The sequence below is a fragment of the Mauremys reevesii genome, linkage group 4 (assembly GCF_016161935.1).
Source record: "Mauremys reevesii isolate NIE-2019 linkage group 4, ASM1616193v1, whole genome shotgun sequence".
Classification (NCBI taxonomy): Eukaryota; Metazoa; Chordata; order Testudines; family Geoemydidae; genus Mauremys; species Mauremys reevesii.
Window position 1 is genome coordinate 111,138,988 of NC_052626.1, and position 18,661 is coordinate 111,157,648.

General features: G+C 47.4%; 1 protein-coding gene across 5 annotated transcripts in view; it reads right to left on the reverse strand.

Moving 5' to 3' along the window:
- Window positions 1-18,661, reverse strand: part of CRACR2B (calcium release activated channel regulator 2B) — an 80,280-nt gene that overhangs the window by 10,916 nt on the left and 50,703 nt on the right. For all 5 annotated transcript variants that reach the window (XM_039538244.1, XM_039538247.1, XM_039538246.1 and 2 more), the window contains exons 6-11: window positions 18,200-18,290; window positions 17,072-17,164; window positions 9,982-10,169; window positions 8,719-8,790; window positions 8,025-8,079; window positions 177-256 (exon numbers count right to left, since the gene is read on the reverse strand). In XM_039538244.1, the coding sequence (XP_039394178.1) occupies window positions 177-256; window positions 8,025-8,079; window positions 8,719-8,790; window positions 9,982-10,169; window positions 17,072-17,164; window positions 18,200-18,290 (579 nt within the window). The remainder of the gene's footprint in view (window positions 1-176; window positions 257-8,024; window positions 8,080-8,718; window positions 8,791-9,981; window positions 10,170-17,071; window positions 17,165-18,199; window positions 18,291-18,661) is intronic.

Genomic DNA, 18,661 nt, shown 5'->3' on the forward strand with positions numbered 1-18,661 from the left:
GCTCCTGTCCTCATCATGCTGCAACCCAGCACTCTCCAACAGTTAACCTATCATTGGCCCACATTGTGGGGTGAGGGGGGGGGTGGCAGATACAGAACACAGCTGGTCCAGCAGGCTGGTCCAGCTGATCACAGACTTATGGCATGCGACTAACACGACACAGATTCCTGTCTAACCGTTTGACCGGCTTGTCCTCCAACATGTATTTGCCTATCACTGAGCCTTTCTTCAACAGGGGCCTTTTGCTCTGAGGTGCCTGGACATTAAAGAGAGGGGATGAAAAGAGCAATTAGGATCCATCAGCCAAATGACCAACCACCAGATGGCACCAGCTCAAACCCCACTGAGTGAATGGCAGCTCCAGCCTCACAAGGGAGATGGGTTTTCAACCCTTTCAAGGCTTTGGGATGTACAGCAACTGAGGCCAACCAATAGCCAACCGCTTTGGCTGGACATGCAAGAGGGGTTAAAGAATTATATGCAGTTAGAAGGCATAATGGGGAGTGTTAGGAGATTTTCATGGTAACCGATACATTACATTTCTGGGCCCTGAGTCAGGAAGGTACTTAAGCATACACCTAGCTTTAAGCACATGAATGGCCCCAGTGAAAATCACCAGCCTTATTCTCAGCATGAGCCAAAGTAGGTAGCTGAATTTGGGCCCTTCTTATGATTTTTCATACTTTGAGGTGGTAAAGGCAGTGTCATGATTGGAAGGATTATGGCAAATGGGCATTTCCTGTTAAGTAGGGAATCACACTGTCCTTCTGTATGGATCAGTGTCTCATAAAGCTAGAGGTTCTGGTTAATGCACACATTGTTCTTAATCACAACTGTGGCACACCTGTTCACCTAGTCCCATCCCGTGTAGGTACTGCAGCAGATCGAGAGAGATTGGTGCTCAAAGGGGATCCGTGTCAGGACCTCCTCCTGCTTGTACTATGCAGAAAGCCACACGTACTCCATAGGAACAGCAGGTGAGAAAAATCACTTCTCCAATAGAGGCTTTGATAGCAACATGCATGTGTGTCTAAGGAGAAAATTTTACTTGGCAGCTGTTGTGATAATTGGGCCGACAAAGTTACCAGAGGTGGGAGCTCACTTTTAAGACATGCATGAAAGTTCACAAGATGTTACAATAACCTGTAATAACAAATGTTGGTGGAAAGTCGGTCAAGTTGTCAGCAATGACTGGTATAAATAGATGCAAGAGAACCAGAGACTAACCGAGTTCAAACCAAAAAGGCCACATTGCTAGAACTATCTTCTAGTTCTTCTAGAACTCATGCTTGGTAACAACAGAAAATGGGGACTTGGAAAGCAATGGACCAAAATCGGTGTGGTAGCTATTCTGCCAAATGGGTGGACCAAACAACGAGGGGGTGGGCTATTCCACTCACTATTCCCTTTGTGGGTCCTTAAAGAAAGAGAGACTTTGGGGGGAGAACATAGAAGAGATGGCGGCTACTGGAGCTAGCTTCACCATCATCGCTGCCACCCCTGCTGTCTTCTGGGACCCCACACCTTTGTCATCCTAATCCTGAGTGATGTCCTGCCCACACCAGGCCAGAGGGAGGGACCCAGATGACATCACCATGCCTACCAGCTATAGCAGAATCCCAGCCACCCCTGAGGTGAAATGGGATCAGACTAACAGTGGCAGGAACAGCTCTAGCCAGTGGCGGCTCCAGGCACCAGCGCACCAAGTGCGTGCCTGGGGCGGCAAGCCGCGGTGGGCGGCTTGCCGGTCGCTGTGAGGGTGGTAGTCAGGCTGCTTTCGGTGGCATGCCTGTGGGAGGTCTGCTGGTCCCGCGGCTTCGGCGGCAATTCGGCGGCAGGTACGCTGAAGGCGCGGGACCGGCGGACCTTCTGCAGGCACACCACCGAAAGCCGCCCGCCTGCCGTGCTTGGAGCGGCAAAATACATAGAGCTGCCCCTGGCTCTAGCTCATCTCAGCTAACTTCTCTTTTACCCTGAAGGGCAGTTCTGACTGTCTTTGATCCCGCCTCAGAGACTGTCAGACATGGGGGTTTTACCCTTCTAAAATCGCACTCCAGCTACAGGGAAAGGGACCAAGGGATGTTCTTAAAATCAAACCCTTATTTAATGCTTTACATTTCAAAGGCTTTCATTGTTTTTTTTTTCTTTTCTTTATCTTTAATTAAAGGTTAAAAGGATTTTTAATGGTATGTTTGCCATGGTGCTAAGCAGGCTGAGGTCTCAGTATAACACTCCCAAGCACTGTTTAATGTTGGATATGACTGGGTTACGTTAATACCTTTGGGCCCCTCTATTCCATCTAAATTAATACCACACCATTGCTGCTTTTTAATGGCATTTCTCATATTTATCCTTGTCTGACTGGCCCCTTCCCTGCAGCCAGCTTCCCAGAGAGCATGGAAAAAAATTATTAAAGTAAACTAACACGCCTGTGAGGTAGGGACGTTCCCACAAAGAAAGCCTCAGTGACTTGCCCGAGGTCAGGCTGGGGTTCTATGACAGAGCAGGGAAATTGAATCCAGGCTAGCACGTTAACCACTGGAGCAGTTTGCCTCTCTTCACCCAGCTGGCCCTCTTCCACCCCCCAGCCACAACAAAAGAGACAAAGCACAGATGAGGAAGTGTGCTCCATATGCTGGTTTAGGGGAGGGGTGAAGTCTCTTTTCCAGATTACACATCATTTTGGAGGCCTACAGGCACAAACACAAGATTTTGAGGGGGTGGAAGTGGGAGGGGCGAGGATGTGGAAGTGGTTTATAACCTACTCTACATCCACAGGAGCAGCAATTCTTGGCCTAGAGAACCCCTGCAAATGGCTCATGCTAAGTGCTCCCAGGGGTTGTGCTTCACATGCACACAGCCTAAACTGGGGTCTTTACCTGCCCTCACCCCCCCAGTAAGAACCCCCCCACACACACACCTCAAACAACCCTTCCCCCCAAATCTCATCCTAAGGCAATTTTTTAAAAATATAAACAAATGTGGACAGTGGCTTCTCAGGGGACAAGAACTCTAAATCGGTGGTATTTTAAAATAGTCCTCTGGAGTCAATGGCCTCCTTTGCCTACAGGGCTAAGCTAAACTGCAAGTTGAAAAAATATTACCACAGAAAATAAACACTTGGACCAGATCCCACCTCAATGGAAACCAGCAAAAAGAGCTTCTGTTTCTATTTCCAGAGCATGGCAAAGGAAAGGGATTTAAATATACACCATGTCATTCCCTAGGGCTGATGGCATCTGGTTATAAAAAAGGAGCTCTGCCAGGGGCTAGTTTATATCAGGAGGTCCTGATTCTCAGACAGCCACAGACCACCTATCCCCCACTGTAAGGTCTCAAAGTACCCTTGGTAATCCACTTCATAAAGCTCATATTAGAATGTGGTGCAAGTGTTCCTCCCAGGGTGAAGCAAAGCACTGGAGACACTCAGCCACAGCAGGAGGAGAAAACATGCAGGGGTCCGACTGGGAATAGCAGTTGAAATTTGAGTGCATTCTCTCAACGCTTGGAACCGTGTAGCCATCCCATCCCATGTGTCACATGAGCCTCGGGCAGTCCCGCAGAGCCCGTCAGTCACCTTTGGAGCTCAGGTGACTCCTGGGTAATCTGTTACCAGCTGGCCCTACCCAGAGAGTAAACGTTACCTACTAAATAAATACCTATTTCTAAAAAAAGAGAGACAGTTGCTGGGATTTTTTTTCCATTGGTTCGTCAGGCTTTTATTGGCTTGTTGGCTTCGTGTACCTTTGGCTCTTCACATAGATGGTACAGACACAAACATGACATCACAACTGTACAACACACAATGCCATGAAGACAACAGAACACATAGACTTACTATGGGGGGGTAAGGGGGAAGGAAGGCATGTCCTCTACTTCTCATTCACATTCCAAGGCATGTCCTGGCAGCCTAGGTCCCAGTGCCTTACTAGTGGTGAATAGAGGAATCTTGCCTGATCAGGACAGCACCTTCGCTAACACACACACCACAACTATAACAACATGGCTGGGGATCAAACCTGGGACTTCTGGATCTAAAAGCACAAGTCTGTACTGCTTCTGCTGAAGGATCAGCTGTTTGCTCATAAACCTGTGTGTGTGGTCGAGCCACTAGAGGGCGATGCAAACCCACACCATGTTAGCCTGGATTGCACAGATATGCCCATGGCAACGTTAGAAGCTTTTAGGAAGAACGAGGGATAAAAGCCTTCCTAAAAGAGTGCAGAGGATCAGGCTTCTTGTTGCAATTAGGCACATACAGTCCCATATTCCTCACTCTAGCCCATGTGCTTGTTCCTTGCACCTTCATTTCACAGAAATCACATTATCCAGTCCTTCCTAAGATTTATAAAGAGCTAAAATGTTAAATTATTTTTGCGTATTTAAAAAAATAGATCTAGTCCCTCTCCACGAGGGACTGTGTTTAAACACATGTGCCAGAACCACAGAAAAGGGCAGGTAGAAAAGGCCCCATTGCTGCTGCCGATGGCTAGAACTTGCATCGCCATCCAGTAGGCAGAGTCCCTGTAAGGGAGCTGTGGCCAATCAATGTCCCTGGCAGCCTCACAGGCCTTGAATTACTTCATATTGAAATGAGATGTGGATTGGTTGACCACCAGAATCCTGGGTCTAACAGCAGCAAGCTGTTTCCACTGGTCAAATATTAATAGAAACATTAGGCTGGGAAGGCTGAAGTCCCCGCACCCACCCCCCGCTAGGGGTTCACTGTGGAAAGAAAGCCCCGTGTCTGGAATACATGCCTCCAACTTTGAATGCAGTTCTTATTATAACCTGCCCAGGTTACCAGTTCTCTCTTGAGGGATAGATTTTCTTTGCACCATATCACCAGTATGATCTGCTCTTAAAGCAGCATGAAGTTGATTGGCCGGTGGTACACAGCTGATGTCAGGGTTCTTACATCATTCCCTCTCGCTGCTACCACCATAGGAGGGGGAAGGGTAAAGGCAGCACCTGTGAGCCACACTGTTCTTAGGCTGCATTTCAGCCTCGTGGGTCTGTTACAGCTGGCACAAGTCAGAGCAGCCCTCAGGTTGCTCTACTGCAGCACAAGGAGATCAGCCCTGGACAGAGCTACAGCAGGAGCAGGGCATGCCAGGTGAGCTTTATGCCACCTTTGTGTGCATACTCCTGAACTGGACTCTGTGCATCAGCCATACCACAGCACCTGGCTCATGATTTTAAATACACATTCTGTCATCTATATTACATATAGATGCATGCACACACACACACACACACAAACAATAGCTAAATGTTTGAATAGTTCAAAATAAGAGACTCAACTATTGTTGTAACAGCTGAAGTGGCCTGGTCTTGCCTGAATGCTGAACTGGCTTTTCTTCTGGAGCAGATTTTAACGGCAATCTATGGTGAATCTAAGCCTATGTGTAACTGAGGTTTTGGTTGCTAACTCTATACAGTAACATTTCACATACAGGGCTAGAAAAATGGGTCTGATATAAGCCTCACTGACTTCATTTGAACTCTGCTGATTTACACCCGATGAGGATCTGGTCCCAAAATGCCTAAAATAAAGAAATATGGCAAGAAACGGATCAGTGTTTTCTCCTGACCTGTCGTTTTGGGTGTGGCTGAGGTTTCAATGCAACGCTCAGGCAGGGGCTCTGGGACAGATTCCATTCTCCAATACAGACTGTGCCTCAGGCATGCTATGTTCAGTACAGAAGCATTTTCTGACCTCTTTAATGGCGTCCGTAGCTGTTTCTTGAATAAGTTGCTAACTTTTTTCCTATTGCCATCACCCCCGTCAAGTAAAATACATTTAAAAGACCCAACTAAGAGAGAGAAGCCCAACAGTTCTGGGGCAGAAATATCTTAGGGTGGAGGTGTGTCTGTAGTATTCCTCTGAACAGCTCTAAAACAAAACAAAACAAACAGATTCTGTTTCTGCCCTTTAGGCTATATAGACTGCCTCAAACTGGGTCCTTTCCCCCATTTTATTTAACATCAGAAATACCAGGCCCTAAATTCCTTCATATTGGTGGAGGACCAAAATGGTAATATCACAACAGGCTGAAAACTGAGCTGAACCTCTCCAGGCACGAGGAGGAGATACTAAAGCCTTGTCCACAGTGGGAGATTTTTCAAATATTTGCACCAATGCCACTGAACCAGTGCAAACAAGTTGCACTGGTATCACAAGTGCCTTGCACCAGTTCAACTACCCCAGTTTGAAATCAAGGGAAAAGGAGCTGGGGGGCAGGGAAAGTTTCCTTGACACAACAGATCATTAAGAAGAAACGCTAGGATGCCAGGAGGGTGGTTATCATCCCAACCACCACTGGAGCTCAGAAGCCTGGGTAGTTGTGATGGAAAGGCCTGGCATTGAAGCAGAATATAGAGAAAAAGGTAAAAGCACCCTTTTCCCCCTGTTTGCATTGGACTCTGCAATAAAGTGATCTGGTTTTATTGGGTTATTTTTCCAGGAGAGGGCAGTAGGCTAACATGCCAATGGCACATGATCCCTATGATAAAGCCAGCAGGTGGATTGGATATCCTGAATGACTGCATACCATCTCTTGGTGCAGCAGGGACTCCGGTTACTCCGGAAGAGGTGAGCTGGTACCTCCTCCAGATGGCTTAGCTAACACTTTACACCCAGGACACAGGCAGAGCTGGAACGCTACCTGGAACTGTGTGCTCTGATAGGGTGGATTCCAGCTATGGCCTAGATCGTGGCTAGCTACCCACCACCAGTTGGCACCATGACACTCACACATGCAATTAGCAGCTTCAGCAAATCCCCATGCAGGATTCAGAAACAAATCCTGCCCCCTGAGCCCTAAAGGAAATAGTCAATGCAATTACGTTGTTCTGAAAAAAGCCCCTCCTTCTTTGGATTTTACTCCAGCCTTTCTTCCAGGAGGAGCAGCTCGCAGCCAAAGCGTAGATGGGATCCCTGGAACTGACCCCACCATGCTTCCATTCACACGTCATCATGCTGGTCTTGCTGGTTTTACTGGCCCCTACCCAAGTGCCAGCCTGGCTTGGACATGTTGGATCCTCCTTACCCCAGCCCTCTGCTTTGCCTCCTTGCATGCTCATTGACATTGCTGGAAGGCTGTCCCCTCCACGTCTTCACCAATGGAACACGGTGGCAGGGCTGGGGGAGGATGATCCATGGTTGCAAGGATGGATCTAAGTGTGGGTGAAGGGGAGGGGAAAGGAGCTTTGCTAGAGGATGAATGAAGGGCCCACAAAGACGTCCACCTACACCACAGGCTCTTGCTAGTCTGGGAGGCCATCCAGCCTTTAAGTAAAAGCTGGGATGCCGGTGAGCCTGCCTGCCCTATGCATCATATGGTGCCAATAGCTCTGCTCACCCCGCACCGAAGGCTGCCTCTTGAAGACGATCAGACTGTGGGCGAAGGTGATGCAGATGAGGCCCACAGTGAACCCAGTGATGCTGTTCCCCGTCCTTTATGGGGTCTGAGCCCCATCCCCCTCCTTGTGGGCTTGCTGCTGCATGTCTGTGCTGCACATTTGACAGGGATGGGGCTGGGACCAGGCTGGCAGCAGCTGGCACGAAGGGGCTAGGCAGTACTACTTGCTATAACCTCCAATGGGGCCTGGAGGCTGCAGAGATGGGTGCCAGCAGGCAGACAATCTCTCTGGACTCTACCCCCTCATCACCATTCAGGCTAACACAGCCTGACCTCTGGCATGGGATTCAGCACCAGTGCCCTCCAGGCCTTGAACTCCCTGGCTCAAACACAAACACCCCTGATCCCCACACCTGGGCTCCCCCTTCACCACGGCCACAGGGCAGTGTACTCCAGCAGCTCCTTCCCACTGGCCTGAATGCAATCCGCACGGTGCTCTCCAGAACGGGAGAAATGCGTGGAAGTCTAAGGTGCCACACCAGGCCTCGGGTGCTTGGGTCAGTGTCCCCCGTGGAAGTGCAGGGCCCCCGAGTGGTGACAATAACAGCAGCAGACGAAAGGGCGGTGGTTGGGGATTAGGATTTTCTTTCTTAGACTAACCAGCTTCTTGGCTTCAAAGGCATCTCTGTCATCCCGAAGCTTCTTGTTCATCTCTCTGCTCCAAAGGAAGGTGAGAGAGAGACAAGCAGAGTGGTTACCAAGTTCTCCTTGGGAGCAGGGCAGACACCAACATTGGAGAGCTAATTAGGGAAATAAGGATGCCCTTCCTGCCAGATGGGTTGGGTGGGGGTCTCAGTCCAGATAACGATGGGACTCCATAGTATTCCCTTAAAGAGGAGGAAAGAATAATCTCCTCCTCTGGATGAATCGCTGGGTGACAACCTATGGCCTGGGCTATGCAGGAGGTCAAGCTAGATGATCATACTGGCCCCTCAGTGAATCTATGGATGCCACCACAGTACATTAAATATGATTACAGCTTCCTGGAGAGACAAAGAATCCGTACGGTGCTTCAGCAGCGTTGGCACATCTGGAAACAAGCTAGCCAGAAGAGGACCAGAGCTACGAACCAGCCCAAATCCCTCTGGCTATTGGTTGGAGGATTCCCAACTCCCACCCCAAAGAGTCACTGATTCTGGATGTCAATTTGCTCTTCCAGAGCAAACAAGCATGCTTGGGCACTGCTGGAGTTCTGAACCTATTTCTGTCTGTGGGGTGGATAACACCTCTGACCTTTCCACCTCTTCTCAAGTCTCCTGTCTAAGGAAGTAGCAGTCTCTCAACACCCCCTTACCTGAGGAGCTCCAGCTGTCGAAGAAGACTTTGTTTCTCTTTCTGCATATTCTTAGAGACTCTGAACACATCCCTGTGTAAAGGGAGGGGAAAAGAAAACGAGAAAGAAAAAGAAACAAGGTTAAGCAAAAGATTAGAAAGGATGAAAAATCCGCCCGCCCCACAATGGCACTGTCTCTCAAGCACACACAAGTGATGTTGCTAAAGATACAAGCCTGCCAGCTTCAAAGACAGTTCAGTGGATAGCGCATTGGCTTTGGAGGCAGCAGACCTGAGTTCTACTCCAAGCTCTGCCACAAGCCTACTGTGTGTCCTTGGGCAAGTCACTTTCCTTCTCAGTACCTCAGTTAGTCCACTTGTAAAATAGGGATAATGTCATGGCTGGGCCATGGGCAGCCCAACCTAGTAATTAAAGCCAGAGTTTACAGTCACAATATAGGACTTAAGAGTTGGCTGGGTCAGGATACTGGGAGGTCAGAAGCAGGAGACAAGCTGGAGGTTCAGGAACCACAAGTCAGATGCTAAGAGTCAAACTAGATGGAGATGCCAGAAAATGGATCAGGAAGCACAAGGCACGCAGTCCAGAGCAGGATGGTGCCCAGTTGTTCAGACAGGTTCCTGCTGCTGGCTTACATAGGACCAGGGGGCCACACTGGAGCCAGACTTTGTAGGTCCCACATAAGCTGCTGCCAGGTGGAGTGTGGCTGCTCCCAGAGAACCTTGTGGGCCCAGGTTTGAGACATAATGATACATGCCTCTGTTTGTTAGTGCATCATGAGATGAAAAGCTGCTATGTAAGAACTAAATCTTATTATTAGGTAAAGGCTGAAGAGATGCACCCCACAGTGGCTGCGATACAATTATTGTAACCTCTCTAGCTGAGGCTACAATAAACTGGAGAGCACATGAAAGAACCCCCCCTGCTGCTTTAAATCAAAATAACAATTCTTTGCCCTTGTACAGTGCTTTCCAGCCAAGCATCAATTAACACATTAATTTAGCCTCACAATTCCCCTAGCAGGGGACTATTAGTATTAGTCATGTTTTATCAATGAGAAAACCACTACAGGGAGTTGATTACTTGTCTTCCCCAGGATCAGGTATCGAGCTCATGACAGAGCCAGTAATAGAACCCAGGTCTCCAGCTTCCAAGTGCTGTTCCTTAACCAGTAGGCAGCTCCTCTTATTGGGTACCAGGTAAGTCATGCTGCACAAGCATCTACCAGCTTCCACTGCACATTCTGTAACCGCTATCCAGCCATACCTGTCTTTCTCTTCCTGTTCACACTGAGCCTCCTTCTGGAGTCGCTCCAGATGCCCCTTGGCCACCTCCAGCTCCCACTTGCTTCTTTCCAGCTGCTCCAGGAGGTTTTCATTCAGAAGCTGGAGCCGCTCGTTCTGCACCCGGGTCTCCAGCTGCTCAGCGTTCAGAGACTGTATTTGATGTTCCAGCTGGGAAAGAGGAAAAAGGCAGACAAAGAATAGTAAGAGCCACCTGCCAGATTGAGGAAGCCACGGCCATACAGTGGGCCAGAAAAGCATATACACAATGTGCTATCGAGGAGCTGCTTCAGGTAAGCTGCCCAGAAGGATGTGGATAGGCTGTCAGCATTACACTCAGTGTGACGTAAAGCCACAAGCTGGGTATTTCAAAGCCTGCTATCCTGTGCTGACCCCCCCTGAACTGATACGTCACAGCACACAAATGTGGCACAATCGCACCCCACTGTGGAACGGCAATATCAAAGGAGAAAGGGGAAGAGTAAGGCGGGAGAAGCAGCAGTAACTCTGCTCACCTCACACCAAGAATAGGACATTATTATTTACTGGTTGTATTACAGTAGCACCTTGCAGCTCAGTCATGGCCCAGGAACCCAGGCTGCCAGGTGCTATATAAACAGAACAAAAAGAGCCACTTCCCCCACGAGCTCACTATGGAAGTATACAACAAGAAACAGATGGATACAGCAGACACAAGGGGAGCACCAGGAAACAACGAGACAACATTGGTCAGCATGATAGGCAGTGGTCTCAGACGTTCATTGAGGTTTGAGAGTTTCAGGTTAGGTGTTTGCTTGGCAGAGGCAATGAGTGAAATGATTAGAGCAGGGAACTGGAAGTTGCCTGGAGCTCACTCAAAATACCCCTTAATTCTCATCTTGCAGCTGCCCGCTCACAAACTGGAATGAGAAAGCAGGGCTGCCCAGACGGGGTGCGGGGGGAGACAAGTGGGGCAATTGGCCCTGGGCCCTGCAGGGGCCCCCACGAGAATATAGTATTGTATAGTATTGCAACTTTTTTTATGGAAGGAGCCCCCAAAATTGCCTTTCCCCAGGCCCCCTGAATCCTCTGGGCAGCCTTGTGAGAAAGTTTACAGCACTTTGGCAGGGGCTATCCCTGACTGGCGTTCATGCACCGGAATGTCACAGGCAAGTGCACCCCATGGAGACAAGTAGATGTGCGCTACATTACCGAGGCACAAGGTCAAGTTAAGGACAAGGTAAGCTCTCATCTCATGCACATGCCAACCTTGCTAGGGCCCCTCTAGGAGGGGATGTGTACGCTGAACTGCCTTCTTGCTGCAAACTTAAGTCAGACCCTTATCTGAAAGCAAGATAGAGAGAGAGAAGGCAGGATCTCATGCATGGCCATCTCTCGACAGAAGACTCCCATGGAATGTAAACATCCAACTATGCGGGTGAAACCTGGCTCTCCTCTACAGCATGGTATGCTGCACCTGCTCTACCAGGCCAGATGGAGACAGGTGTTATGTGCAAACACTGGATTGCTAGGGGTATGTTTGAGCAGGGGCCATTCATTCTGGATTTCTTGGAAGGCCACATACGGAGCCTTACAGACAGCCTCAAAGATTAAATATTTTAGCTTGCTAAGGATCTGGAGCAGACCCAGTGAATCCCAGTTACTTGAACCCCATCTCTCCAAACCTCCCTATCTAACAGATAGCCAACATTCCTCCATGCCTGTTGATCCTCAATTAGATAGAGCTGCTTGGTGCTGTTCAAGCCATGTGGCTAACTGTGATCCTACCATAGCCCTGAACAAGAACTAGTTTGTACGTCTCTAAAGCAGAATCATTAGCTGGTCTGGTTGTGGAATCTACACAAAGGAAAACCCAGAAGACACACAATGAGCGAAATGTCTCTGATATTTTGCTTGCTGCAGATTTGCCTAGTCCATGGAGTTCCAGCTAAGCCCCTCCCATCTCCTACAAACCATTTCTGAAAACCTAGCTCTTCCACAAAGAATTCCAGATAGAGCAGGTTGGAAGTTGGGTCCTTCTTCCCCCTGTGTAAAATTTTGATTTTTTATTAACAAACAAACAAAACTAAAAACTAAAATATGTTGGGTTGAAAACAGAAAAGATTTCCCTTTTCCACAAAAGCATTGAAATGTGTTGATGGAAGCACAGAGATGCTTTCAGGACAAATTTTTTACTTAGCTGAAAACCCTATTTTTCATCCAAAAAAGTCTGAGCCCTAATACCAGCTGCAATGACTGCATGGCACTGGGTGTCTAAACTGAATCCAACGAGCTTGTACTTTAAGACAGCAATTCTTTCAGGGCAGGGATGTGCTATTGGTTTGAGGCAGTTTGTCTGCTACACTGAGCCAAGAATACTCATGGCAATAGATATATACAAATATTGCCACTTCAATATGACCACCAGGGAGTCCCCTCCCAGAGCAGCAGCTCTGCTATCCAGCGAGGCTGGCACTGACATGAGCACCTCTGACTGGCATGAGTTCTCCCTGGATCCAGTCAGCAGGTGCCAGGCAGGTAATTTGCAATGAGGGAGCTCTCAAGCAGAGGGAGGAGAGCAAAACTGGGAGCTGCTTTAAGAGAGGCAGCCATTGAACACGAAGGTCTTGCTGTGCAAGGCAAGATTAGGACCATCACTGCTGCATAAATGAAAATCGGGGCAAGGGGAACAGAGCAATCAGCTTATATGCAGCTGCGCTACTCAGCCTGCGTCTCTGTCACCTCAAGCATCAGCGAGACAGGCCATCCCCATAGCATGTCACAAGGTGCTTCCTCGCCTTTTCCCTGCATTGCAAGAGTGCTGCCGCCACGCTCCTAGGGCCTGACCTAAAGCCTATTGCAGACAGTGGGAGTCTTCCCATTGACTTCAGTGGGTTTTGGATCACATTGCTACGTCCTTAACAACCCATAGAGCTCGAGACTCAAACATAGAGCCTCACCTTGTTTTGTCACTAGACTTGCTGTCCCCACCTTCCCCCCCAGCTGTGGGTTTAGTCATGGTGATCCATACATTAGCAACCTCCACTCAAGGTTATTGCATTTATCTGTGCCAACGTATGAAACCACCCACTTTACAAAAGCCTGAGTTTTCCATGCAGGATACACAGGGCATCCTGGACACGTTCCCCCGTGCAAGACCCCAGACATTTAGCAGAGGAGTTAACCAACAGTTTACTAAGGAAGAGGAGATGGACCATGTGAAAGGACATGAAGTCTGTCAATTACAGACTGGTGATTTCATTCTTTGAGAGTATCTCCTCACAGGTGGGAGTGTTATCATTCAGTCTCATTGTGCCAGTAAGGGCCACAATTTTCCCTATCATGGGAAGGATTTTGCTGCCCTGGTTATTTCAATGGTGGGAGATGAAGCAGATCAGACAGATGTTCTACATCCACTTCTCTGTTAGTTTTAGCTTCACAGTCCATGGACCAGAACTGCAAATTCATTCTTCCCAAGAGGATTTGGGGATGGCCTATCCACTCCTGGTAGTCACCAGATCATAAGTGTCTCTGGCATGATACGTTTATTCTTTTTGTTAGCCCTATCCCCTTGGTTAAGGCGCCTTTATCCTCACCAAGGAAAGAGGTAGAAGACTCCTCATGCCCAATAGTGAGTGGATATCAGGCAAGGTCTTGTTATCTGTTTGATTTGATACCCTCCCTCCACTCACCCGAAGATGCCTCTTCCCTCCCTAACTTGGACTTTGGTGCCATCAGATAGTACACTTGGACTTTAGAACCATCCTCTGGACACTGACTGCACTGTTTACAGTGTGCTACAGTGTATGACCTGCATCATGGTTATCTGCTGATATGGGCTATCATCCATGGGCAGTTCCTAGTCAGAAAAGTATCTACAGAGCTTTAAACACACACACACCCTCACACCCCTAGATGGGTGAGCTTGAAAGAGCAACCAGAGAAGTATATCTCACTTTTATTCATAGACAATATCTATCCCAGTTCTGAAAATAACCTAACAACAGCTATACTGGGTCAGACCAATGGTCCAGCTAGCCCAGTATCCTGTCTTCCGACAGTGGCCAATATCAGGTGCTTCAGAGGGAATGAACAGAACAGGCAATCATTGAGTGATTCATCTCCTGTCAGTCTCTCCCAGCTTCTGGCAATCAGAGGCTAGGGACACCCAGAGCATGGGTCACATCCCTGACCATCTTGGCTAATAGCCATTGATGGATCTATCCTCCATGAACTTATCTAGTTCTTTTTTGAAACCAGTTATAGTTTTGGCCTTCACAACATCCTCTGGTAAAGAGTTCCACAGATTGACTGCGCGTTGTGTGAAGAAGTACTTTCTTTTGTTTTAAACGTACTGCTTATTAATTTCATTGGGGGACCCCTGGCTCTTGTCTAATGTGAAGGCATAAATAACACTTCCCTATTCGCTTTCTCCACACCAGTCATGATTTTATAGACCTCTAGTATATTCCCCTTTAGTCGTCTCTTTTTCAAACTGAAAAGTCCCAGTCTTTTTAATTTCTCCTCATATGGAAGCTGTTCCATACCCCTAATCATTTTTGTTACCCTTCTCTGTACCTTTTCCAATTCTAATATATACTTTTTGAGGTGGGGTGATCAGAACTGCACGCAATATTCAAGGTGCAGGGTGTACTATGGATTTATATAGTGGCATTATGATATTTTCAGTCTTATTATCTATCCCTTTCTTAATGGTTCTGAAAATTCTGTTAGCTTTTTTGACTGCTGCTGCACACTGAGTGGATGTTTTCAGAGAACTATCCATAGTGACTCCAAGATCTCTTTCTTGAGTGGTAACTGCTAAGTTAGACCCCATCATTTTATATGTATAGTTGGGATGTTTTCCAATGTGCATTACTTTGCATTTATCAATACTGAATTTATTCTGCCATTTTGTTCTCCAGTCACCCAGTTTTGTGACATTCCTTTGTAACTCTTCACAGTCTCCTTTGGACTTAACTATGTTCAGTAGTTTGGTATCGTTTGCAAATTTTGCCATCTCACTGTTTGCCCCTTTTTCAAAACGCTTTGCACGTTTTGCTTACCATCTCATTTATCGCGTGGAAGCGAGTGAGGCTCCCCTGTATTTTTACCTCAGCATTAGGAACTGTAATAGATTCCTAACGTAAGATGCAGAGTGCTTTATCCTAATGCTGTTGCCAGCCAAGGTCATTCAGTAAGAGCATGGCCCTTGAAGCAGTGCGAGATTTGGGACCAGATCCTCAGAGGACATAAGTTGGCCCAACTCCACTGAAGTCAGTAGAGTTATGTCAATTTACACCAGCTGAGGATCTGGCCCTGGGACTCTATTCTCCATCCCCACCCCAATACACATACCCACTGTGTGCATGCAAGGGGGGCAGAAAGGGGAAGGCACAGGTCTAATAGGCACTGAAGAACGTGGCTACTACTCATGACACTACTTTAGAAAGTCCTCATCAGGACATTAGATCAAAGCAAGACCCTCTCACCCAGTTTATATACAGAATTATATCATTCATCGTATAAGGAGCTGAGCACACCCTATGCAAATATTGACACGATGATTACCTAGGCAGCATAGCGTTACATGACCCAGAGCACTTATTTCTTCACTACGCTCTTTTAAGACGACGTAGCCCTACAATAATGAGGAAGAGTAAACACAGTTGCCCTTCCTTATCTTGATAAAAAGGGGACTAGCTGGCTGAAACTAGGATTATAGCAGTGTTGGAGTCAGGCCAACATTTGGTGCCTGTAGGTCACAGAGCACTAGTACCTCTTGTGAGTGGGAGGTTGGGCTAAATTAAAGTGGGATCCCCTATTTTTGGTGGCTGAAGTCAAACACCAGAAGCCTATGAGAGCAGAATGTAGGAATGCTGGCCCAGTACCACTGGATTCGCTGATAGGCTAGTAGATATGCTTGGGGTTAAACCATGCTCCCGGTTCAGAAAGCTACATCATGACAGAATGGAATACATATAGACTGAAGCAACACAGGAGATTTGCATGCATCTCAGTATGGGATTTACCATATTAGATTGCTTTGATGATCCATCTAGTCTGGTATAAACTTTCCCAGAAAGCTTTAAATCCATAGCTCCCAAAGCACTTTACAAAGGAAGGCAAGTATGTGAGTTATAGAGAGGTTAAGTCAATTACCCATGGTCACCTACATCAGCACCAGAGCTGGGTATAGAACTCAGGCATCCCAACTCCCAGCCTAGGACACTGCTGACATGACCACAACACCTCCTATACGCATGCTTCAGAGGAAAGCAAAGGCCACCATAATGCACATGTTCACTTGTGAAGGTACATGAACAGGTGAGAAGATTCCTTCGTGGCCCTGTGGGCAATCAACCAATACCATGAAGCAGGGGTAATCTATTTTTTGTCAAGGTATAAATTTCTTGGTCAAGGTATAGTCAAGGTCCAGATTCCAGAGAAAATAATACTAATAAAAAAACAACAATAATGATAATAATGAGTAAATAAAAAGATTTCAGGGTCCATTCAAAAGTATCTTGGAGTCTAGATTCGGCCCATGGTCTGCCTATTGATTACCCCGCCGTGAAGAATGAGACAGGAGCACCCCAATTTCAGCACATACAACTGGAGGAGCATAAAATTATCAAAACACTTTTTAAATCCAGCTGCAGCATTTTACTCCACGAGTTATTCTGAAGGAGATAGAAAACACAAACCACAGAGGTTAAGGGGAATTGCGGCTGGTGTGCCCAAGCATGAATTGCTTCTACCGCACGGCTTTGCTGGTCAGAATTCTGGAAGGACACACACACACGCTTTATTGTAAATTATCCTGCAGGAAGAAGAAAAGATTCCAAAACGGATGGGAAATGAATACAGTAGCATTTTTAAATGAACTCTGGTAACCAGCAAGAATGCTCAGGGCAGAGCCCCGCTGGAAGGAACTGGACTGACTGGTGCAATGCAGCCAATTATCGCCCACTCTCAGCACGACTTCAGGAGCAGGGGGGTAGCTTTCAGGGTTGCCAAGGGCAGTTGAAAAGGAATTAAAGGAAGACACTGTAGGGTGCCTGTTTCTTCAGGAAGGCTCTGGGCCAGGTTACCTTTTTTTGCCGATAGAGGATTTTCTCAAGCTCCTGCTCCTTGCTGCGCAGCTCCTTCTGCAGCAGGTTGCTCCTGTCGTGCCTCAGTGATTCCTGCACAGAGGAAAGACCCACAGATTTTGATACTGTCCACAGAACCCTGGAATGACATTTCCCAATACCAGGGAACAGAATATCATTGCTGCCCAGGAGCCTGCTGCTAAATGACCCACCACAACCCCCTCCTCCTTCAGAGACAGGAAAGTTCTAGGGCTCTCCAGTAAGCCTGGTATTGAAGCCTGTTTCCCACATGGTGGTTGAGTCTCCCTGGGGAACAGGCAAGCTTGTTGCCAGTCCCTTGGCCCACCCATTTCCCACCTCTATTTATTTAGAATCATAGAATCTCAGGGTTGGAAGGGACCTCAGGAGGTCATCTAGTCCAACCCCCTGCCCAAAGCAGGACCAATCCCCAGACAGATTTTTGCCCCAGATCCCTAAATGGCCCCCTCAAGGATTGAACTATTTTTTGCCTCGCACTGAAGAAGATTTACAAGGAACACCTGTCCCTTTCTTCCAACAGCCTCATTGCAGGGGAGTTGCTCATAGAAGAGCAGGGCAGGGCAGAAGACACACAGCAGTTCTTCTAGAAGATGCTTCTGGTTGTCTTTATAGTCTTCCTGGATGCTAAATTCCCCCTGATCAAATGAAATCTCAACAGCCACTCTCAAGCTGACTAATATCACAGATGGGAAAAGGACACTCCACAATTAACATCTTCTGCATTGAAAACAAGAGGGTGTTCTTCAGGCCCCTTGAGAGCAGAGACCACAACCTCCCAACAAGGCAGAGATAAAAAATGAAGCCTAGATTAGGCTGTAGCTGTTGTCAGTGCCAGAGCTTATTAACTGAGGTTCTGTGTAGAGATGCACCATGAGCACTGCAACAGGGGGTGTCCTGGCCAAATCTCCTCCAGCTAACATAGATCCTTGCACCAGTAGACAAACTAAGCTACTGAAGATTTCAAAAGAAGTCACATGGGGAGCAGAGGCAACAGGGTCACCTCCCTTTCAAATGTAGAGGAAACCAAATATTTGCCTCATTTAAGAATCAAAATGCATGCCCAACTGAGCACATGTAGGGAGGATTCACCTGGCAGAGCAGTCGTTCCTTTTCCGCTTTGATCTGTTGCTCCATTTCTTCATAAAGACACCTGACTTCTCTGTCATGGTCTGTCTCCTTCCTACCAAGGAGAAAGAGTGTGTGATGGAGGGAGACTGAGAATGAATGTGAAAGGAAAACAAGGAGAAATAAAGAAGGAGAGGGAGTGGGAAATCTTCTCTCTCAAATAGGAGGATACAGATTTAATTTAAAATCCACACTAATCATTTATGGGTATTGCCCCATTCCCAAGCACCTGGGCTCACATGCACTGCTAAGGGATTCCATGGCCACTGGAGATCCATGGGAGTATATTTATTTGCACAACGTTTTATTTATTAGAGTATTTAATATGGCTTCCATCAGCATAGTATCTGAGTATCTCACCATCTCTAAAATATTTATCCCACCATCCCGGTGAGGTCGGCCAGTATGATTATCGCCATATTACAG